The sequence below is a fragment of the Benincasa hispida genome, chromosome 9, assembly GCF_027475165.1.
Source record: "Benincasa hispida cultivar pf3 chromosome 9, pf3_genome.v1.1, whole genome shotgun sequence".
NCBI lineage: Eukaryota > Viridiplantae > Streptophyta > Magnoliopsida > Cucurbitales > Cucurbitaceae > Benincasa > Benincasa hispida.
In genome coordinates, this window is record NC_143486.1 from 5,274,833 (window position 1) to 5,298,428 (window position 23,596).

A 23,596-nucleotide genomic window follows, 5' to 3' on the forward strand; every position below is an offset into this window, starting at 1 on the left:
CAGCCGGTTACAGTGAATACGAAGAGAAGACTGATAATTCCTACACTATATAGGGATGAAAGTAGTATTTAAATCTAATAAATAACATTCCTCTTCTGGAACTAAAGATATTTCCAAGACAAACAAGAATGAACAAACAAAACAAGAGAGGAGAAACAACTATCTTTCTTCATCATTCAAAATTCATCCTCTTCTCAGAAATTCCTTTCCAAATCCAACCATAGTAGCCACATTGACATTGAAAGATACATAAGAGGTAAATATATAAAATTGTTCACAATCTGGAAATTCTTCCTCCAAACTTCAGAGAACATCACTATGAGTATTCATCATCAACCTTAAACATTACAATTACCATAAAATAATAAAAACGAAAAAAAAAAAGAAAAAAGCAATATACTGTAAAAAGTATGGAGTAAAATTTACAATTACGCTTTATCTCCTGGGTTAGTAAAGATACATTTGGCAGAGGTAATATTTACAAGCAGTCTGATGAGTAACCTTCAGCACATATCTTTATATCTGCTGTGACATTCATTATTATAACTGAACTTTTGAGCAAGCTAGTAATGGAGAAAAATTATGGGATTCTTCTCAAAAAACAGCATTATTAAGAGGAACAATTCTAAAAATAGCACGGCCCTCAAAAGTAATTATGAAACATTGTGAACAAAATGACATGATTTTACATCTTCAATAATCATTATGGTTAAAAATGATTTCATATCTTCAAGAACAAGATGAAGTTTCACTGTTCATAAGAGATAACGTCCAAACAGTTCAGTTTTATTGCATTTTAAATGTCATGAAATCAACACAAGAAAAGTGATTTTGCTTTCTAAAATGCATCATCTCTGAGAAAAATTTATATTTAGTCCTCAAAACTTTGGAACGGGTAATATTTTGGTTTTAATGTATACTCTTTTTTTTCTCTTTTTTTTTTCCTTTCTTTTTTTATGGCAACAATTTAGTCCATACTTTAAAAACGTAACAATCAAGTCCTTGACGTTAAAAACTTAATCCAAGTCATGAATGAGTAAATAATGAAATCACTTTTAATTTGAATTTAAGAAATCCATATGCTTTGTTGACTTCTTGCTCATATATCTCATACAAAGATTTTTCTAGAAAGTTTTAACTTTAGGACTTGACTGTTATATTTATTAGAGTATGATGACTAAATTATAACAGATAAAATAAAAATCCAGATTATAGAGATTAAAAGTATATTTTAAAACCTAGAGATACTAAATTATGAACTGTCTTTCAAAATAATGCTATTTTAAGGAAAAAAAATCCCAAAATTAAGCACCACGTGACCTTCTGCATCGTTGAACTGACTTTGTGAAGTATTTAGCCAATGGGGTCTCCGGAACTGGAATCAGTTTGCCAACAACCGCCAGCGGCCAACTGAAAGAGACAAGATAATTTAATTACAACTTGAAAAATCATTCAATATTGTTATTGGTCATTTAATGGCATATTAATCAATCGTTTAATATTGTTGTTGGTAATTAGAATTATATTAATAAATCATTTTATATTAACATATTAGTCAATTTAATGTTGTGGGTAATAAACAACATAGTAGTCAATCATTTTTTCAAATAAAGAAAAATGAACCTATTTATAATATAGTCAAATTTCACTATCTATCAGTGATAGATGTCTATCGCGATCTACGCAATATCACTCTAATAGACTGACATTTAAAATATTTTCAACAGTTTTATCATTTAAAACAATTACCTATCATTTAATGTTGTTGGTGATTAAGAACATATTAGCCAATCATTTAATATTGTTGTTGGTAATTAACAATATATTAATAGGTAAACGGACCATCAAAAATGAAAAACGTGAGTCAGATTCTTTATAATTCAATTCTCAATTGCCCATTCTTTAAAACTTTGTTTACATTGTTTTAAAATAATTCCTTTTGCTTATAACCAACCAGATTTTTGAATTTTTTTGTTATGGTTTCGGAAAAGCTATTAAAAAGGTAGAAAAGAAAACGAAAAAGCTCTTAATTACACGAATGCATTTTGAATGATCCGAAAAGGATGAAGAGTTAGGCCAACCTCACAAGGGCGACAGCGAAGCATATAACCCATTGTTTCCCATCAAGTTTTACTGTCGAAGTAAATTTTCCAGCAAATTCGACGATCAAAATCTGCATTCCAATTTTAAAATGAAAAGCATTAAAGTGAGAGCCTATCCATGGAATATTACAAACCAATACGTAGATGAGTGCTTCAAACCTGAAGCACGAACGTCGTTCCAACTATTCCCATAAAGAGATAATTTTTTGTCACTCCACTGAACACGTTCATTTCATCTGGTTTTCGAGCATTAAATTCGTTGAATATCTGCATTGTCAATGGAAAAAAACAGACATGTTTCAAATGGTACAAAGGAAAAATAAAAAGAAAAAAAAAAGACGGCGGGATGACACAACAAGAATTACACTTTCATGTTCTAAAAATTAAAGGAGAAAATTCGAAGAAATTTTTTAATGAATATTTTGAATTTTAGAAAAAATTAATATGTTTTCTTCTACACTATGGTCCTCGTGATTAGGTTATTGAAACTGCCCGATCAGATACTCCCTAGTTGTAACTAGCTAAAAAAGTAGATAAAACTCATGTTAAAACTTTAGTTGAGACACAAGGAAGATGCACAAAGATTTTGCATAAATTTCATAGTTATAATTACTTGGCAGAGGACAAATGCATTGAAAATCACTGTATTCTTCACATTAAAGGCATGCTCCTTGGTATCACTATTCAATTGAAGAATATCAGTGGCGTAGAAGTTGAGAACAAGAAGTACAGCGACTTGATATAAAGCCTGCACCAACAAAGGCGAGGAGAATTAGGGAAAAAGAAATCGATCCATGAGTTTCAAAGATAACAAACACCCGTCTTCTGCTCACATACCTGTACAATCAAATTCCTCCACATAATATTCGTTATAAGGGGTTCCCTGTAATCAACACAAATTACCATTAATCAATTGATAATAAAATAAATACACAACAAAGATTTTATAACCTGAGATGGTTCAATTGACGCATCATTTGATGCACTAGACTACCATATTAAGATTGATGTCCACAAATTGAATTTCAAATAAACATATAAGTTCCACCCTTCATTTCAACAAGAGTATTAAGAGTTTGAGATCGATACTAAAGAAAACTAATGAAGCTCTGTTCAAACATTGATGGGAAAAATAACAGAAAGAGTTAAAACCTTGGATGGAATGGATGGGGGATGTTGTACTTCGTTTCTCTAACTTACCGTTATTTTCCTTGACCTAACTTTATGAGAGTGCAATGGAAATTCACAGCACTAGGGAAATTATATTCAAGTTTCATATGATATTTGCAAAGAAGAGACCAAGTTTCATATCACTCGAGCCATTGAACTCCAAACTTAACAGGAACAGAGAGAAAATTAGAAGCATGTTCATAACTAGTAATTTGAAAAGGCTCGATATGGGGTTAACGAACAACTAACTTGTATGATGGGATAAATTTAGTACTCTACAGCATATGCAGCATTGATTGTTACCTTCGCCCAACAGGTGACCGATGCATCAGGTGGTCTGTTGGTGGTTCAGTGGCTAATGCTAGAGCACCAAGTGTATCCATGATCAGGTTAACCCAAAGAAGCTTAACAAGGAAGACAACATACATTCATTAATCAACATCTGATAATCTTCATAGAAGAAAAAAGAAAAGGAATATTAAATCAAGTTCATGGAACCTCTGGCTCTAAAAATTAGCCTAAACTCCCACCATTATGATAGATTATAGAATATTTAATCTTATTTAATTTTAACATACCATAGCAATGTGATATGAAACAAATCATTTCAAAAGGAAAGAAAATGATTGGTACAGGGAGAGGAGCAACCTGCACAGTATTTAAAGGAACATCACCGGAAGACACAGCTGCAACGACATTGATCACAAGAGCGGCAACATTTACAGTGAGCTGAAACTGGATGAACTTTTGAATGTTTGCATACACAGAACGCCCCCACCTGACAACCTACATAAAATACACAATGGTATCCTGAAGTAAATACCAAAACCTGGAAGGAAAAAATGAGAGCACAAAATGAATACGACCACCATATCATTCTTGGAAACATTTGCACCGACCATATCTCATTGGCATAAATTGGCATAAGCAGTGTAATCATGAACTGGCAAGCCAATATTGCAGAATAAATGCAATAAATTTAGCAACTTCAATGTTCTCAACTTTGAAAAGATCAATGTTTTAAAATGGCCAAGGCACACTAAGGCACAATGGCCCTCTGGAGCCTAGGCGCAAGACACACAAAAATGGTGTAGGTTTTTTTTTCGTGAGGCGCACTATATATAAAAATATATATATAAATATACTATATACATGTTTTTACCCAACCAAAACATAGATGGATAGAAATGTGACTTTATTTTTTTCAACAAACCGTGAATGAATGAAGGAAGAAGGAAGAGAATAGACAGTACGGTTCTGATTTTTTTTTTTTTTTTTGAAGAGACAGTGAATGAAGGAAGGAGAAGAAGAGGAGAGAAGTTCTGATTTTTTTTTTTCTCTGAAAGAAACCGTGAATGAAGGATCAAGGAAGAAGAAGAAGATTTTGTGAAGAAAGAAGAAGAAGAGAAAGGGAAAGAAGAAGAAGAAAAGACTTACTGACTTCTTGGAGATGGAACCATGAAGAAGAAGCAACAAGGCTGCCGTCCAATAAAATTTGTTTTGTTGACATGTAGCCGTCATTCATACGTATCATTATGATGCCAAATTAGGTTTAAAAAATTATAATATATATATATATATATTAAAATGCAATCTTATTTGGGTTTAACTAAATGAGTATTTAATATGTATTTATTATAAAAAAAATTGATAGGCACGCCTCAGCGCTTCGTGGAAGGCACATGCCTTCCGTCGTGCGCCTCACCTTTCCCAGACGAGGCGCCACCGCTGTGCCTTGCACCTAGGTGCGTGCCTGGCCGTGCCTTTCAAAAGACTGGAAAAGATAATATCACGAGGTAGACTACAAGGAAGGTAAATAAAGTTCTTCTGTGCACCTTACCGATAAGCATATATGTTAAATCACAAACTAACTACCTGTTTAAGTTGATGAATAATAGTATATTAATTATATTAATACTTTTAATACTTGTCCTTACGTGTGGGCTTGGGAACTTATAGAAGGCCCAACATGTGAATATGACATCACTAAGTTTCAAACATACCTACTCTGATACTATGTCAAATTACTAACAACTTCTCGTAAATCTAATTATGTTACACGGCAACGATATACGATTACAGAAGCAGATTTCATAGATTGAGAATGTCAGTCCTGCTTCAATGCATAAACACAATGTATAGGGTATTGCAAAGCTGAGACATATATGATCTTCCATTAAGTACCAAATACAACGAAGGATGACAAATCTTTATTACCCATTCAGTTCTTAGAGGTTATTAGCTTCAGAACTACAGAGCATAAAAGAAACTGCAGTAATTAAGGTGAGAAAACACAAACCTTTACAACTGAAGCAAAGTTATCGTCCAAGATAACAATATCAGAACTCTCTTTAGCAACTTCGGTACCTTGAATGCCCATAGAAAGACCGATATCTGCCTAGAATTTAAAAGGGTAAAAAATGCTATGAACGTGAAATGAACTCAGTTAAACAGTAACAGACTTTCTCATGCAATATCAATCAAAACAAACACTATAAGACACAGGCAATATGATGGCATATCAAGAGGGACTCCTTCATTGAAATAACAAAATAACAGTATATAATACGGAAATAACTGTCACGACTTCTACCATCAAAAGTCCTATATGTCATGAACTCTGATTTTAAAATAATAATAATTATTATTATTGTTGTTGTTGTTGTTATTATTATTATTATTATAAAAACTAGCAGGTACTCAATCAAACAAGAACTCAAATGTTTCTAGACTTATTTTCATACTACCAGTGGACATAATTTCCACTATGGACACGTAGTTGCACGTAAAAGTTGTGAGCAGCATATAAACATCATTTATATTATATTGTATTATCCTGTCTTATAGAAAACAACAAAGAGTATCATATTACTGCACCTTTCTAGTTCATACAGCTTGCACATATTCTATATTTAGATACTAGTGCTAAAAGAAGCAACGCAAACAAATTGACCAAAAAAATTTGTAATAAATTCTCTTCTACATTATACAAATAGAGAATCGTTTGCAGAACTAGTGAAATAAGAAAAACCACAAAGATTACAAACCTCATGGAGTGCAGGGGCATCATTAGTCCCATCTCCAGTTACAGCAACAACATCCCCTCCCTTTCTTAATGCTTGAACAAGCAAGAGCTTGTCATTAGGTGAAGACCTCCCCATCACCTGTATTATATACCAATGCATGGAGTTGACCCTTTTTTATAATTAATTCTTATAAGTTATGATGAACACAAACTCCATTAACCGGGGTGGGGTGGGGGGGAAGGGCCTAGAGGCCAAGGAGACAAAATGACCCTTGCTTAACCATGTTATCCATATAAGCAAGACCTGAACATCAATAGCTAATGCATATCGTATTTTCATGTAAAATATATGCAATTACCGTTATTTTTGGGGCAACTTGTTCTCTTTCCTTCTCAGACAAGACACGGAATGTTTTTCCTTCAATTACTGTAGGCTCGGAAGCATCTTCAGTTGCGTTTAGTATTCCACACTCTACTGCTATAGCTTTTGCAGTCTGTATATTGTCTCCAGTGACCATGCGCACCTACAAATTTGCAATTGTATTACATAAAGCACACATATGGATATAGTGACATAATTCACATGCTAGTAGACAATTGATGAATGTATAATGAAGGACATGCCCTGCCCCAGAGCTCTAGACAATAAAATAAAAACTAAAGCAATTTGAAAATACAATATGTTTTCCTTAAATTATGAACCAAAGAACTAAAACGAAGTAGAAGAGTGATCAATTCTTCAGCGTCAAAAAACATCCCAAGGGAAACATAAACATGAACTCCAAAAGCCAAATGAAGAAGGTTTAACCATGTCCTCACCATCTAAAATTCAGGGTTAAGACACTATAAAGAGTCCAGCTCAATAAAAAATATGTATATGCATGTATAGACATCGAGCCATTTGATTGCCACTTGTGAAAGGAACCAAGATCTGTGAATGAAAATACACATAATAAGGTACCTTGACACCTGCATCCGTGCACACTTTAACAGCCTCTTTAACACCGTCGCGACAAGGATCCTGCGACAGGATGACATTATTTGATTGTGAAATATATCAGGAAATCTTTGATAATTTATCAAAACTCTCTATCTTGAAAAATAAATTTATCTTGAAACTCTCTATCTTGAAAAATAAATTTATCTTGAAACTCTCTATCTTGAAAAATAAATTTATCAAAAGATAAGGAGGCCAACCTCTAAAATTTAAAAAATAAGAATCTGTTCGAGCATTATTCATGGCAAATGAAACCGACAATAATAGTAATTTAGTGTATGACAGGGAGTTCTGCACTTGATCATTACCTTTATACCAACAATTGCAAGTAAAATAAGGTCATCAGCAGGCAAATCCCATTGATCCAAACGCTGTTCATCTATTGGAATCTTCTCCAATTCATATGATCTATATGCAATGGCAACACAACGCAAACTTCTTGCAGCCATGTCACTAATAGCTGCCTTAAAATAATCCTGGAAAGGATGTAAATAAATAGAGTTCAGTCTGAACATCTGAGAACGAGAAGTAAAAATTAAAAGTAAGAAATGTACTTGAACAAGAATAATATTCGATCAAATTCACCTTGTGTGTACCATTTCTCAAATTAATTATAAGTAATAATAAGATTAAGAGAAAAAAAAAATCGAGGAACTTGGATTGAAAGAACGTGTTATGGGTTTAAAATCAATCAAAATTCAATTCTAGAATATTGTTGCACCGATAAGTGATAAATAGTGTTATAGTTCTATTGTTAAGGTTTTCCATTATCGTAAATATCTTGTTATATTTTCCTTTTCTATGCTTTGTATACTTGTATATATTCTTATCTTTGGTGAATGAATAGAGTATTCTGATTCTCTCTCAAATCTAAGAGTTTTCCATGGTATCAGAGCCCTCTAAATAAACTTAGGGTTTTATAAACCTTAGGTATTTGAGAATTTAGAATTCGTTTGTGTTACATCTAGAGTTTTGTGGAGGGGTGAGTTTACACTTTTGCTCATAGCCGCCGTCTTTGGTTCATACGCCGCCACCGGGGGGGGGGGGGGGGGGGGGGGGGGGGGGGGGGTGTGATGAGGGGAGTAGTTTTTCCACACCGCCCAATCTATCGAGGAGCCTAGCCGTTGATCTACAAAACCCCGAAGTCCGGATTCCATCTGACCAGCGTGGGAGGCTCGCACGCCACTTTTCCCTTCTGCCATCAATCCACGTGCACCACCTGTTTCGGTTCGTCTTCTATGGGTTTCCTCGATTTTGTTGCCTCTTCTTGTTGGTGTGTTTGTTTGGGCTAAATACTCATTGTTTGTAAAGACATCTCTTCAATAAATTAGGGTTTGATTCTCTTTTGTCCGGTATTTACTTTTTGAGGTAATGGCTAATAAGAAACCAGTAGTCACGTCTAAGATGGTTCAATGGTGTCAAAAGTAACTGAACACAAGTTGAATGGATCCAACTACTATTCATAAAGATCAAAATGTTCATCACTTTATTAGGAGCATGGAGATGGATGATCACATCACAGAAGAGCCACAGATTGATGTTAATAAAAAGATTTGGTGGCGGGACGATTCAAGAATGCTTCTACAAATCAAGAATTCTATTGACCATGAAATCGTTGAACTAGTAAATCACTATGAATTAGTCAAGGAACTATTGGAATATTTGGATTTCCTTTATTCTAGGAAAGAGAATATTAATAGAGTGTTTGATGTTTGTAAGACTCTATATCAACCTGACCAAGGAGAAAAACCTCTTACAAGTTACTTTATGGAGGTTAAAATTACATGTGCAGAATTCAATGCCTTGATGCCAATCAGCACGGATCCAAAAGTTCTAATGGCTCAACGTGAAAAGTTGTTTATCATGAGTTTTTTAATAGGTCTTGCACCTAAATATGAGATTGACCAAAAATCTAGTATTGTCAAGCTCAAATATCTCATCGTTGGAAGAAGCTTATACTCGAATACTTCGTATAGAGAAGACACAAGCAGTTATGTCTAAGCACAAATGATTATAGAGGTAATAAGAGGGTTGAATCAAATAGCTCTAAAGGTCATCCCAATAACCAAAGATCAATTCCAAGAGGAGGTGTTTGCTATTACTGTCATAAACCTGGTCATACGAAACGTGAATGCAGAAGAATGATGAATAAGGGTCAGAGGGTGGCATCACCCTCTGTACATGTCGCTTCTACTCCTGATAATCTTGACAAGTCAATTACAATTTCTGCAGAGGAGTTTGCTAAATTTCAACAGTATCAAGAGTCATTGAGGGCATCATCTTCTACTCCCATTATGGCCATCGCAGAGACAGGTAACATTTCTAAATGTCTTCTTTCTTCCACATCAAAATGGGTCATTGACTCTGGCGCTACAGACCATATGGCAAGTAACCCCAGTTTATTCTCTAACCTTTGTACATCTACCTCTTCACCTAATGTCACTATAGCTTATGGAACCCCCACTCCTGTTTTAGGATCAGGAACCGTCCATCTTATTGAATCAATTTCTTTGTCATCAATTTTAAATTTACCACATTTCTCGTTTAATTTGATTTCGATCAGTAAACTCACTCATGCTCTTCATTGTTGTCTCTTGTTTTTTCCTGGTTATTGCTTATTTCAGAATCTTAAGACGAAACAGACTATTGGTAAAGGGCGTCAATTTTGAGGTCTTTACATCTTTGGACCATAAACACCTATAACCATCACATGCTCTAGTGTGTCGTCTCCCTTTGAAGAGAATTGTCGTTTGGGTCATCCGTCTATCTCTGTGTTGAAGAGTCTTCGTCCACAACTTCCACATTTGTCTTCTTTAGATTATGAGTCATGTCAGTTTGCTAAATTTCATCGTTTGAGTTTGTATCCTCGAGTCAATAAATGAGCTAGTGCTCCATTTGAATTAGTCCATTCTGATGTTTAGGGTCCATTTTCTATTGAGTCCAAAGGAGGGTTTAGGTATTTTGTTACATTCGTCGATGACTATTCTTGTGTTATGTGGTTATATTTAATGAAAAATCGTTCTGAGTTACTATTTCATTTTCGTAACTTCCGTGTTGAAATTTGAACCCAATTTAATGGTGCCCTTAAAATCCTACGAAGCGATAATGCTAAGGAAATATTTCTCTCATGCACTCAAGTCTTATTTAGATGCCCATGGCATTCTTCATCAATCTTCTTGTGTTGATACTCCATCTCAAAATGAGGTTGCAGAACGAAAGAATCATCATCTCTTTGAGACAGCCAGAGCTTTGATGTTTCATATGCATGTTCCAAAATTCTTTTAGGCTAATGTTGATTCCACAACTTGTTTCTTAATAAATCGCATGCCCTCTTCCATTCTTAAGAGTGTGATACCTTTTCGTACTTTATGCCCCAAGCAATATTTGTTTCCCATTCCACCAAAATATTTGGTTGTACCTGCTTTGTTCGGGATGTTCGACCTCAACATACCAAACTGAATCCAAAGTCCTTAAAATGTATTTTCCTTGGTTATTCCCGTGTTCAAAAGGGGTATCGATGTTATTTCATCTCTCCTGATGTCACATTTTTTTAACATTCCTCATTTTTTCCATCGTCGTCTTTCTCTTCGAATAAGAGTTAGGGGGAGCATAAGGAATTAGAGGATGATTTCCTTGTCTACACAGTTATTTCTCCTTCCAATTCTCTTCCTGATTCATCTCTACTTGTGGCTACCTCTACTCTTCCACCCATCATTAAGGTCTATACTCGACGACAACCTCCTTCAATTCCATGTCCTGTACCAAAGACTTCTTCGTCTTCTTTGGTTCCATGCCCCATACTAGAGTCTTCTTCGTCATTGGATCTAGAAACGAGTGATGATCTTCCTATTGCTCTTCGTAAAGATAAACGTACATGTGCTCATCCTATTTCCTCTTTTGTTTCATATAACCATCTTTCGTCTTCCACATGTTCATTCACTGCATCCTTAGAGTCTGTATCCATCCCTAAAACTGTTCATGAAGCTTTGTCTTATCTTGGTTGGTGTGCAGCAATGGTAGAGAAGATGACTTCCTTAGATGATAATTGTACTTGGGATTTAGTTTCTCTCCCTACAGGAAAGAAGGCTATTGGTTGCAAATGGGTGTTTGCGGTTAAAGTTAATCCTGATGGTTCTATTGCTCGATTAAAAGCGCACCTTGTAGCGAAAGGCTATGCACAAACTTATGGTGTTGACTATGCTGATACTTTTTCTCCTATGGCAAAGATGGCATTTGTGAGGTTGTTTATTTCATTAGCTTCAATCAATCATTGGCCTTTACATCAAACTTGATATTAAAAATGCATTTCTTCATGGTGATCTTTAAGAAGAGGTGTATATGGAGCAACCACCAGGGTTTGTTGCTCAGAAGAAGAATGGAACGGCGTGTCGCCTTCGTAAATCTTTGTATGGATTAAAGCAGAGTCCACGGGAGTGGTTTGGTGAATTTAGTGAGGCGATTGAAAGCTTTGGAATGCGGAAGAGCACGTCAGATCATTCGGTCTTTTTTAAGAGATCTAAGGGTGGTGTCATCTTGTTAGTCGTATATGTGGATGATATTGTGATTACTCGTGATGATGCTTTAGGAATCCAGTTCTAAAGACCTTTCTTCATAGTCAATTCCATATAAAAGATTTGGGCATGTTGAAATACTTCTTAGGAATTGAGGTAATAAGAAGCAAGAAAGGAATACTATTATCACAGAGAAAATATGTACTTGACTGTTGATTGAAACAAGGAAGCTAGGAGCTAAGCCATGTAGTACCCCAATGATGCCCAACTTACAACTCACAAAAGATGGAGAATTACTAAAAGATCCTAAAAGATATACGAGGTTAGTAGGAAAACTTAATTACCTTACAATGACTCAACCCGACATAGCCTATTCAGTGAGTATTGTGAGTCGGTACATGTCATGCCCTACAATTGATCATTGGGCTACATTGGAACGGATTCTGTGTTATCTGAAGGCTGCTCCCAGGCGTGGTTTATTATACAAGGACTATGGTCATACTAATATTGAATGTTTCTCAAACGCCGATTGGGCAGGATCTAAAGAAGACAGAAGATCAACTTTAGGGTATTGTGTTTTTGTTGGCCGTAATTTGATTGCTTGGAAGAGTAAGAAGCAAAATGTGGTGTCACGTTCAAGTGCGGAATCATAATATAGAGCAATGGCATAGTCTGTGTGTGAATTGATTTGGATATATCAACTTCTTGTTGAGTTGGGATTTGAAATCACCACATCGACAAAGTTGTGGTGTGATAATCAAGCAGCACTTCATATTGTGTCTAATCCAGTATTTCATGAAAGGACTAAACATATTGAAATTGATTGCCATTTTGTACGTGAGAAAATTCAACAAGGGTTGGTATCTACAGAATATGTGAAGACTGGAGAACAATTAGGAGATATCTTCACGAAGGCATTGAATGGAACACATAGATTATCTATGTAACAAGTTGAGCATGATTAACAGATTGCCATTTTGTAGGGGGAGTGTTATAGTTCTACTATTAGGGTTTTCCATTATTGTAAATACCTTATTATATTTTCCTTTTCTATGCTTTGTACACTTGTATGTATTTATCTTTGGTGAATGAATAGAGTATTCTGATTCTCTCTCAAATCTAAGAGTGTTACAAATAGTAAATGACTAAACTATATCTTGGTCCTCCAAATAACTACGACCAATGAGGCCATGGTGTTCGACAAGATAGAAGCCAATGAAAATTTAGAATCAGACATTCCCCCAAGGTCGTATATAAGCATCCTTAAACTCTCCAAATGACCAGAGGGCTACCATGATTTAAAGTCATTATATGGTTTCTCAATCTACTCAGTTTCCTATTGTTAACTATATTGCCAGATGAACCCAGAATTAATTTCCTGAATAAACAATTCCCTTGAATCCTACAATCCTGGGTAAAAATCTCAACCTTAACTGTTCTCTAAATAACAAATCGCTACCACTGACCTCATTGTCCTCAATTGAGTGCACTTCACCATTCAAGTCCACATACTTCGTACATGAAGATAACACCATCTCTGCCGCTCCTTTCCAATGTATGCAAACTTCTGAGTTGGCCTGCCAATAAACCACATGGCTAAGTTTCATCGACACATGTATCAAGCAATAAAGGAACTGTTTAAAACGTGAACACAATCAACAGCTTGCTTAAAAACAGTATTCCGGCGCTCTCTAAATAGTCCAACGCACAAACTTGTGGCTCAACCCCAACATCATAAAGCGGTGCGGAAGAACATGGTGCTCCAAATTCAAGAACATAATAATTACCCGCTTTATTGCAACACCACCTCGCTTCTTTTCTGAATTGAAAGGGACAACATGGAGAACTTTGGACTCTGATTTGACAACATCAAACTTCATTCCTAGCTGCATGACGGGTTTAGAAAGTGAATAAAGTTTTAATCGATACACAAAATAGAGGCAAAAAATAAAAAAATTGAAAATACACATACAGATATATACACACCTTTACAGCCCAAGATAAAATAGCCTTTTCTGTAGGAGATCCAGAGACCTCTATACCTTCACCATCCTGTCAATATAAATTCAGTCAAAGAAAACTTTAGTTGATCAACTCAATCAATCACAAAATGTACAAACAAATGATAGAGCTCCCCCCAATGACAAAAGAAAAATGGAAAATAAAATAGTAGGACATGCGTTCCCTGCTCAACTCAAAAGAAAATTTATAATTTTTTGTTTACTCAAAACCCTAAACGAAAAACAAGAAACAAAACATTGCCTCAAGCGTATAACTTCCATAACATCCTTGGAGAAGCAGTCAAGTGGTCTTCCCAGGACAAGCCAAAATTATAAAGAAAAATGTCGCCTTTTCTGTATGAAAGTTCACCTTAGCCACAAAAACATTGCCCGTGCTGTTCTGAGCAATGCCCTCATGTAGCAGAATGAGTACCATCGAATGCAATTGCAGTGGATCATCTGGGGGATTAATCATTTTCTTTCCAACACATGCCTCGACCACAGTCATCTAAGATTTCAATTTTTCAGCGAAAAAAAATTAAAAATAAATAAATAAATAATCACCATTTAACGGTAAAAGTAGAACATTGACCTAGAGTCCACAAACTAACTAATTAAACGAAAATCATACAAGTTTCTGAGCTCTCATTCAATAAAATTCTCATTTTTTAATCATAATCTTTTTAAACAATGAGAAACAAGTGGGTTCAATAATGTTCTCCATTTCCACACATTTTCAGATTTGTCAATAAATTTACAGACCTCTTTTTCTCTGTCCCAGTTCTACCAAAAAAGTTCATTAATCAATAACATGTAATTTAAAATATCATTCTAGATCTAGAAATTTGCCAATAAGTTTGAACATTTTATTTTCCAAAATAAATTTTTAATCAGAACTAATGTTTTGTTTAGACTAAGAATAGATAACTGAAATCAGAAAAGGAAACAACCACCGCACAAGTTCATAGTCAATATATATATATATATATATATATATATATATAAAGAAAAGAGAGAGAGAGAGAGAGAGAGAGACAAACATAAATTTGATATCAAAACCATTTCTTCTTCCAAACCATCAGGAGACAAGAAAATAGAAAATGAAGAAGCAAAGATCTAGTCAATTGTCCAAAAGTGACTAATGAAAAATAAAATTTTCAAATCAGATATTATATTAAAAAAATAATCCAAAAGAACCTGACTAACAAAGATGAAATAAATACATGACATGATGTAGGTTTACTGAAACGAGAAAATGTTCATTATCATGGTAGATTAATTACCAGCAAATGGTTCTCGCACTGCTAAACTTACACCCAAATCTAATTGTGGAGCCTCAAACGTACCTGATTTAAAGTCAACGTTCCAGTCTTGTCACTGCATATTGTTGTTGCAGAGCCCATAGTTTCACAAGCAGACAGCCTACGAACCTGCAAATCAACTTCTGTTAGTTGGGCTTGAGAAAGATGAAGAAACTTCAGAGTCTGCTCAGAAGACAAGGATACAATAGAATATTCTATAGAATAATTCCTATTCAAGTAAGGTCGTAACTTCAAAAGAGTCTTCTGAAGCACAAGTTTATGAGATCGAAATCAATAATAATACAAACCAATGCTTTATCAGCCATCATTTTCCTCATGGAGTATGCTAATCTGGAAATATAAAAGATTAAAATTATCAGAATTGCCTTAGAGAAATAGGATCGAATCCAACAAAAACTGTAGTAAAACAAATACTGCATAATTACTTTACTTACGTTAGGGTGACAGCCAAAGGAAGTCCTTCGGGTACTGCAACCACCACAATGGTAACCTGATGATTAACCGGAAATTAGTAAAAGACAATACACAGAGAGAAACGGCAGCGAGAGGCTAAACTTACAGCAACAGTAACAATTTTAATAACTCCATCTACAGCATCACCTAGACTCGTATGCCCACGTTGAAATTCAGGGTTCCCATTTGCATCGTGTGTATTTCCCGTAAAGTATCTAAATTACCAAGTTATATTGTTAAGGACAGAACCATGAAAACTCAATTGATAAAATAATAATTGTGAAATACAATATCACCTGCCCAAAAGAACGGCTAGCACAGAAACTGCAACCGCAAGCCCAACTATGCCTATGAAAGTTGCAACTCCATTCAACCGGACCTATTATATGTCATCCAAAGATAAATTGTAAGCCCTAACCAAACACACCAACAGCAAATTCCAAGGGCTTTTAAGCAATAAATGTCAAGATTACCTGCAAGGGAGTTTCTTCCCCAGTATCCTCTGAGATACTTGCCATCAACAATCCCCATTCAGTATTGATTCCAACAGCAGTTACCTGAAGGTGAAAATAGTGAAGCTCCATACTGGTAATTTTTGCATATTTTACGACAAAAGCATACAAGCATATCCATATACATCATTTATACTAAAGCACTAAAATGAAGAAATTAGCGCTAAAAACAAAAGTACAATGATCTGACATAAGCCAAGTTCTCAAAGAGAGCTAATGAATCAAATCAAAACCTAGGACAAAACCAATATTTAACCAGCCATGCTTCCTACTACCAAAACCAGAAAATTAAGTTAGGGAACATAATTAAAGTCCGGCTTCCAGCCTGCAAAGTTCTAGCCAAATGAATAAAAAAAACTCTATGATAAAACACTGGCCGGCAAGAGCACAAAATCTTGTTTGTAGATGCATGCTCGTATTTATAGTTCAAGAACTACACCAGACAAATCAAGAACAGCCAACGGTTACAAGTAGTCAAAGCACAAAAATTACCATCATGGTACCAACTCCATCTGCAACCTTACAACCAGACATCAAAAAGGGTGCCTTCTGATCCTTGCGAACCTGAGAAACACATCAGCTTAGTCATGGAGAAAAATAAATAAATAATTACAAAAAAAAATTAAAATGACGTCATGCAGTTGAGAGGGAGATACAATTAAACTTACAATCTTGCTTTCGCCAGTCATGCTAGATTCATCTATGGCAAGTGAATGACCAGTGATCAATATTCCATCAGCAGGGATCTAATTGATGCAAATGAGTCTGGACATGAGAAAAATATGGTTGAACTTGAATGTAACCAACAAACAAATTGACCACAAAGGACAGCCACCTGATCTCCAATTTTAAGAGTTACAACATCCCCAACAACAAGGTCAAATATTGAGACCTTTAAAGTCCTACCATCCCTCAAGATCTGCATCAAAGTTTGCTTTGTTAGCAGGTTAACATAAAACAAAAATTTCATCGTGGCATCAAGTTGCCAGCATGTGTACCTCTACTTGTATGTTCTGTTTTTCCTCATTTAAGTTCTGAAACTGAAGAGACTGTCGATAATCACTAACCGCTGTTCAATAAAATGGACATTTCAAAAATAAGAAGACATCGAAGAACAGAAAGGTGCACTCCTCTAAAGGAGGCATTTATAAATAAGACAAAAGCATCATAAAAACTCAAGTTTAAATCAATATGTACTGCGTTAGAACATATGTAGAATACAAATGCGTACATGACCTAAATGAACCTGCTGGAACAAACAAGAATGTAAGGAATCCATTTGAAATTATTTTAAAATGCATCGCATGATTTTCCATTCTGTCACCAGTCAGACCCTAAAAACTCTTCCCATTAATTCTTCCCACTTCTTTAGCAAAAGAACAAGCTTACTTGCACTTTGAATGGAAACAGATAGAGTACCTGTGACTATTATGACAAGAAACACAGCAAAGGCAATACTTCCTCCATCATACCATCCTTCCTCTAAACCCTGCGATGATTACCGAAGTCAGAATGCACTAAACTTACTACAGGCCAAAAGAGGCTGCAACGTGAATATACTAAAAAGAGCTGCATGCCAGATTGCCAGTAACATCAAATGCATGGGCTTTAGCTTCACACTAGACTTGAGTTGCATTATGCTATCTGGTAAACAGTAGAAGTATGTTTTGAATTTAAGAACTTGTCAGCAATTCATCCTAACATAATCGGATCTACTCTTAGTCAATTTCACTGTGTATATTCTCACCATGTTGCTCTTTACCAAAATTAATAAAACTCAAAGCATCAGTGTACATAAACCTGCTGGTCTTATAACTCTCTGGCACAAATATTAGTCACAACGTGTGACATAAATATATTTCTTTAAAAATGATTGAACAAAAAGGAGATGTTTAATAAACCAAGCAAACCTCTGTTTTAATCCCCAAAGCCAAAGATGCCACTGCAGCTATAATCAAGATGATTAGGGTTAAATCTTGCCAAGCTTCCCAAAGAAATCTCTGACATACAACAGTGAGGAATGGCCATTTACTAACACAAGACAAAAGGAAATAAATGGAGAACTAGTTTAAAAAATAAGTCGCAAAAATTTCTGGTACCAAGAAACTCCGTCCTTTTTTACGTGGATATGTATTTGATCCAAATGCATTTCTTCTAATAAGTAAATCAGTTTCATCTCCCGATATTCCTTTCTCGGTACTTGTTTTCAATAAATTTGATAAGCCTTTAACCTGACAAAGCAAGATAAAATGTTTTCATTTAAGCCGAGGATGAAGAAGGATAAATATACACAAAGAAACAAACCATAACTGACTTACTCCTCCATACTGTTGAAGAGAAGACAAATTTTGATCACGAGACAATGAAGCAAGCTGTTCTAAGCTAATGGAATAGTCACCACTTGACTCTGGAGATGATACTGATGAACCTACCAGTGGTGACAATGAAATTAGAAGAATAGGAATTGAATAAAATAAAAGCAATATGTTTTCAGTTCCCAGTTTCTGAATACAGCCGTTGCATTGCAGGCAGTTAGTCAGACATTTGTGTCAACCAATGGTTAAAAGACCACGCATAAGCACCAACCTTGGTTTCAGAATCAAAACTAATTTCGAAATGATTTATCTAAAGTCTTCAGATAGCATGTATGATAATACAAAACTTTTAGGGAACTAGACAAGGAATAAGTTGTGAAAAAGGATGACAGAGTTAATTTGTTGTAACATACAAGACACGGGAATAAAAAATTTTAAAAAAAAAACAAAAACAATATTGAAAGTTTTGTGAAAAATATGGAAACTTTTAAGAGACACGATACCAATTTGTTGCTCCCCTGCCAATTTGAAAAGCAGTGCTGCCTGAAGAAAGAAGAAAAAAGTGGTAAGGATATAAAAGACCGACCATGTGATAGAAATTGTTGGTGAAGAGTCAAACTATTACCCTTATGACTTGTGCATGGGCTCTAATCATCCGTCTTCTTTGTTCTTTCTCTTCCTCCTTTTTTAAGTCCAAAGTATATCGAAATCTCCGAGATGCATTAAGCACCAATGCAGCTTGCTGCACCCCCAAGCGGAAAAGAAAAAAGGAAAAAAAGTAATTGGTTCATACTCCATCTCCATGTACAAAAAAGCTGAAAGGTCTTTCATAAACATAAAAAAAAGTGTGTATTTATATTTAAAAGGATTTCGAAATTTTCATGATAAGAGACTAATGCTCAAAATACGAACAAAGTAGACAAAACAAAATGGAACAAAATGGGAAAAGAAAAAGTCACTGAAGATACAAAAGATAAAGATCAACTAAGAAAGAAACATAAAATTCTCCCCGCCCCTGAAATATTTTATCACTAAGCATCCAATAGGAAAGAAGGATTTTCCCACAGAGGGGTTATTTGCAAATATGCATCACATTTTGTATTCTTTTGAATGATGACTGAAGTTTCCAGGTTCATTTCTGCGCATCTCGTGGAAAAAAGGCCCAATCCTCTCATTTTGTAGTATTTTGCAACAAGAAACTTATTCAACGTCTATATCCTTTATAAATGGCGCTAGAACATAATTCTGTGATCTCTAAAATATCTATAGACAAAATGCAAGGTTCTTGCTTGCAGGGTCTCCAACCCTGAGCCCCTTATTCACACAAAGTTTAAATTGTTTACCAATTGCTCAATGAAAACCCCCACTCTCATCTCTTCCCAAAGCTTGAACTCTCTAAAAGGTTGCCTACACCCAAGGGCAATCAAAAGACAAAAAAGGAAATAAAATGGAATGCCATCAAACTTCAATGTCCCATTGAGTTAAATATATGATCACCCTTTACAGGTTTCTAAAGGCTCAAGTCGTGATTTATTTCATACTTGATCAGCTTTCAAAAGAAAAATTAATTTCTTTCTCAAAATAATTAATTTAAAATTGTATTTGTACGTGAAGAAAAAATAGTAAGAATATAAATGATTTAATTTATAAATTTAATTGATAAAAACATTATAACTATTAGATAATAGATTAATGAAATGCTAATTTATATTCAAATTTAATCGAAAGTTCGAATAAAAGTCTTTTTTATGAAAAATAATAATAATAATAATTAATTGAAAAGTTTGTTTTATAATTAGTGCTGATAATATTTAAAAAAAAAAAAAAGAGAGAGAAAGAAAAAGAAAAAGAAAAAAAGAAAGAAAGATTGAAGGAAGGAAAAGAAACATAACTTTTTCGTTAAAAAAAATGAAGAGACTAATGCTAAAAAATACAATATCCTTGAAGAGAATAGAGAAATTGAACAAAAACAAAAATAAAAACAAAAAACAAAAAAAAATAAAAAAAGGAGAAACGAGAAACGAGAAACAAAAGGAGATAATTTTTATCTAAAAGTTAAAATTTCAAAAAACATATTTTCTTCTTAAAGAGAAGGTGGGAAGTAAATGTCCGATAAGATAATCATGATCCAAAGATCTAATGGATCAATCCACGTTCAGTACAAAGTTTTGTCAATTCTAACAAGGTATATGGGTTGGGCAATGAGATTTGACTTTTTGAGTTGGGTTGGACTAGCCAAGGCCCAAATATTGACTTATTAAATTGGGCCTTTCCCGAGATTGGATTAAAAGTTCTTGAGACCTGACCAGACTCTAAGAAAAATATAAAAGTTAAAATCTTGAAAGTAAGACGATTGAGAATAAAGATTCTATATTTGGAGTTGAAATGTTTGAATATTGTATGCCTATAGATAAGATGTGGTATCTGTTGTGGGGGAGTTATGTAAATAATTGAGTCAAGACCACAAGATGAAGGGTCTAAGAAAAATATAAAAGTTAAAATCTTGAAAGCAAGACGATTGAGAATAAAGATTCTATATTTGGAGTTGAAATGTTTGAATATTGTATGCCTATGGATAAGATGTGGTATCTGTTGTGGGGGAGTTATGTCACAAAATAATTGAGTCAAGACCACAAGACGAAGGGTTTAAAGGTTTAGCACCAATAGTCAAACAACTAAAAGCTCGTGGATGTTTGGCCCAAGGAGTTGGAGTTGGGATAGGGAAGTTCCTTGTTTGGTCCAAAGGGTTCATAGTCCCACGAATAAAAAACATCAATTTAATGTCTTGTTAACTCCTTACATTGTTGACCAACGATTTCTACAATTCTCCAGACTTAACACCTTCACTCCTTATCCAAAACATTGTGGGCCCCACAATTTCACAACTCTCGTGATTTAACAACTCTACTTCTTGCACCCAAATGTCTCCTAAGCTTGTACCTTGAATCTCTACCTAGTTTAAATTGTGTGCCAAGTGGAAAGAAGGGGAAAATTTGCTGAGTCATATATATGGGCCAAATCCAGAAATCAAGCCTAAGACTAAGCTCACCCAGCCAATTGGTCAGTCATGCAGTTCTTCCATCTTCTAATAGTTCACTTTCAGTAAAGAAAAAATATGAAGTTATTATGTTCTTATTGACAAATTTAAATAAATTATACATATATTATTTATTAATAATCCTAAAAATGCATCGTTCGTGTTATATTTTTGAAAAAATAATATAAAAGGCAATGTTGGAACTTGGAATAGGTCAACCACTTGGTCGGCCTAGCCCATTTTGTCCTGAGATGAAGAGGGCGGATATATTAGCTTCTTTTTCTTTTTCTTTTCTTTTCTTTTCTTTTTTTTTTCTTTGGACAAAGGATATATTGGCATATTTTTATATATCAATTTGATTCTACTCTTGAGCAAGTAATTTATAATTGATTTTATTAACAGAAAATAATAATCACAATAACAATTTTTCATCGTCTTAATATAAAAAATATAGTTTTATAGTTTAGTTTTCTAATTCTCATTAATTTTATTGAAATCAACAGTAAATCCACTTGTCTAATCTTTTATTTTCATTCCAATCATCTAAACTCACAGCAAAACAGAAGTAAATGAACATTAAACCCCCTTTTTCCATTCTGCATAGTAAATGGTAAATATAAATTGAAAGAGAATGTGAAAGATAATTACCCTCCAACGCTTGAGTATCTCAAGAGGCACATTTTTGGTATTGTCGATGTCGAAGGGATCCAATACAGCCTCTTCTTCCTCCTCGTCGATGCTTTTGCTGGATGAGAGCCCAGACTCAACATCGTGGTGGCGGCCGGACGTGGAAACGGTAAGCGGTAATAGGCCATTGGCAGAAGCGGAGGAACCACGAGACGTCATGTTCGGCTCGGCTCAGATTGAAGTATGTCACAAGAGAGATGGCACAGCACCTACACACAATCGACCGATTGCTTACACCTGCCGAGCCAACTCGCCCGCAAACGAAAAGAAAAATCACTCAAACTCAAGAAATTCAGAAATCGAAAACACATAGAAGAATAAAGAAATGCGATAAAAAAAAAATTGTCGATGTTAATTCTGGTCGACGGTTATGCTATTTCTGGAAAAGAGCGATGAAATTGGGGGAATGAGTAGTAGAAAAAAAAGGAGCAATCACATACCAAATTTAGGAAACAATAGAGAAGCAAAACGGTGGGACTGGTGCTTGAAACTGAATGCAGGTATCTGCGTAAGGCAATGGCAGCCAAAATGGAGTGGTGACTGTGTATCTGTAAGTGAGAGATGACCAATCCATTGATCTCCAAAAGGCAGCTCTAGAAAAAGATGCAAAGCAGAAAATCGCCATGAAAATGGAGATCCATTGGAGCTCCGAGCTGGATGAGCACGAAACTGATCTGTGACTGTCCCCGAGTGTTATCGTTCCACAGATGCGAAATTTCGAAGAAACTTCCTCTTGTTCAACGGAGACTACTAGACATCGACTTTCCCACGCTTTTTCAAGTTGGTTGTACTAATTGGTTAGGTCGGGCATGTTTGGAATTGTGCCTGACTTGGGTGAATCTGAAAACATAAATTTGAAAATATTATTCAATAAAAATAAGATTGTATATTATATTTTTAGATATATGTTTGATAGTACATTCATAAATTAAAATTTAATTCAAACAAATTTTTAAAATATGATTGAAAATATATTTAGTTGTTCACTAAATACTGGGTTGAATATAAACCATTACTAATTAATATTTTAACTTGATATATGTAAAAAAATTTATACAATCTTTATTTGTAATATCATATAATATATACACTAGAGAAATTATTTTAAATGACAAAATTGTTTAAAATATTTATAATTAATAGCAAAATATCACAGTTTATCTATGATAGACCGCAATAGACACCAATAGACTGTGATATTTTAGTATTATTTATAAATATTTTAGTTCATTTTCCTATATTTGAAAATAATCTTATACAATATATTATATATTTTAAATTTGACAAAAATAATTGAGTTTATAACATAAAATGATATCATTATTATTGTTTTTATCATTTTCAATATAATTCTACATTTTAAAATTTTTAATTCAAAATCTGGATACACTAAAAACATTAAAAAAAAAATTGTTTTCATAATTTGCACTGCTGGGATTACATAATCTGAAAACAGTTTTTTGAA

The 23,596-nt window shown here is 34.4% G+C and overlaps 1 protein-coding gene across 2 annotated transcripts; it reads right to left on the reverse strand.

The window, feature by feature from the left end:
• Nucleotides 1-246: 246 nt before the first annotated feature.
• ACA9 (autoinhibited Ca(2+)-ATPase 9) lies at nucleotides 247-22,923 on the reverse strand. 2 transcript variants are annotated; one of them, XM_039042840.2, is made up of 34 exons: nucleotides 22,572-22,923; nucleotides 22,093-22,340; nucleotides 19,033-19,149; nucleotides 18,911-18,950; nucleotides 18,411-18,520; nucleotides 18,192-18,323; nucleotides 18,003-18,092; nucleotides 17,512-17,581; nucleotides 17,091-17,161; nucleotides 16,928-17,011; nucleotides 16,761-16,838; nucleotides 16,585-16,656; nucleotides 16,054-16,137; nucleotides 15,877-15,959; nucleotides 15,687-15,795; nucleotides 15,562-15,617; nucleotides 15,415-15,457; nucleotides 15,152-15,235; nucleotides 14,176-14,313; nucleotides 13,792-13,857; nucleotides 13,593-13,691; nucleotides 13,272-13,382; nucleotides 7,603-7,770; nucleotides 7,259-7,318; nucleotides 6,657-6,821; nucleotides 6,320-6,436; nucleotides 5,572-5,670; nucleotides 3,921-4,058; nucleotides 3,576-3,676; nucleotides 2,940-2,985; nucleotides 2,716-2,850; nucleotides 2,262-2,369; nucleotides 2,082-2,173; nucleotides 247-1,410 (listed from the first exon to the last, which is right to left on the reverse strand). In XM_039042840.2, exons 2-34 carry the CDS (start codon nucleotides 22,288-22,290, stop codon nucleotides 1,305-1,307), a joined length of 3,270 nt encoding a protein of 1,089 aa, XP_038898768.1. In that variant the 5' UTR covers nucleotides 22,291-22,340; nucleotides 22,572-22,923; the 3' UTR covers nucleotides 247-1,304. The 2 variants fall into 2 exon arrangements, with proteins under 2 accessions (XP_038898768.1, XP_038898767.1); XM_039042839.2 differs by having other exon boundaries at nucleotides 22,093-22,368; nucleotides 22,572-22,896.
• Between the last annotated feature and the right edge of the window lie 673 nt (nucleotides 22,924-23,596).

Excerpts from the sequence above, each read along its gene's own strand:
- ACA9 (XM_039042840.2), bottom strand. The coding sequence starts at position 22,290 with ATGACGTCTCGTGGTTCCTCCGCTTCTGCCAATGGCCTATTACCGCTT. Across the intron at positions 16,839-16,927 it reads CTCTTAAAATTGGAGATCAG|ATCCCTGCTGATGGAATATT; the intron begins GTGGCTGTCCTT and ends TGCATCAATTAG. Across the intron at positions 6,822-7,258 it reads GCACGGATGCAGGTGTCAAG|GTGCGCATGGTCACTGGAGA; the intron begins GTACCTTATTAT and ends GCAAATTTGTAG.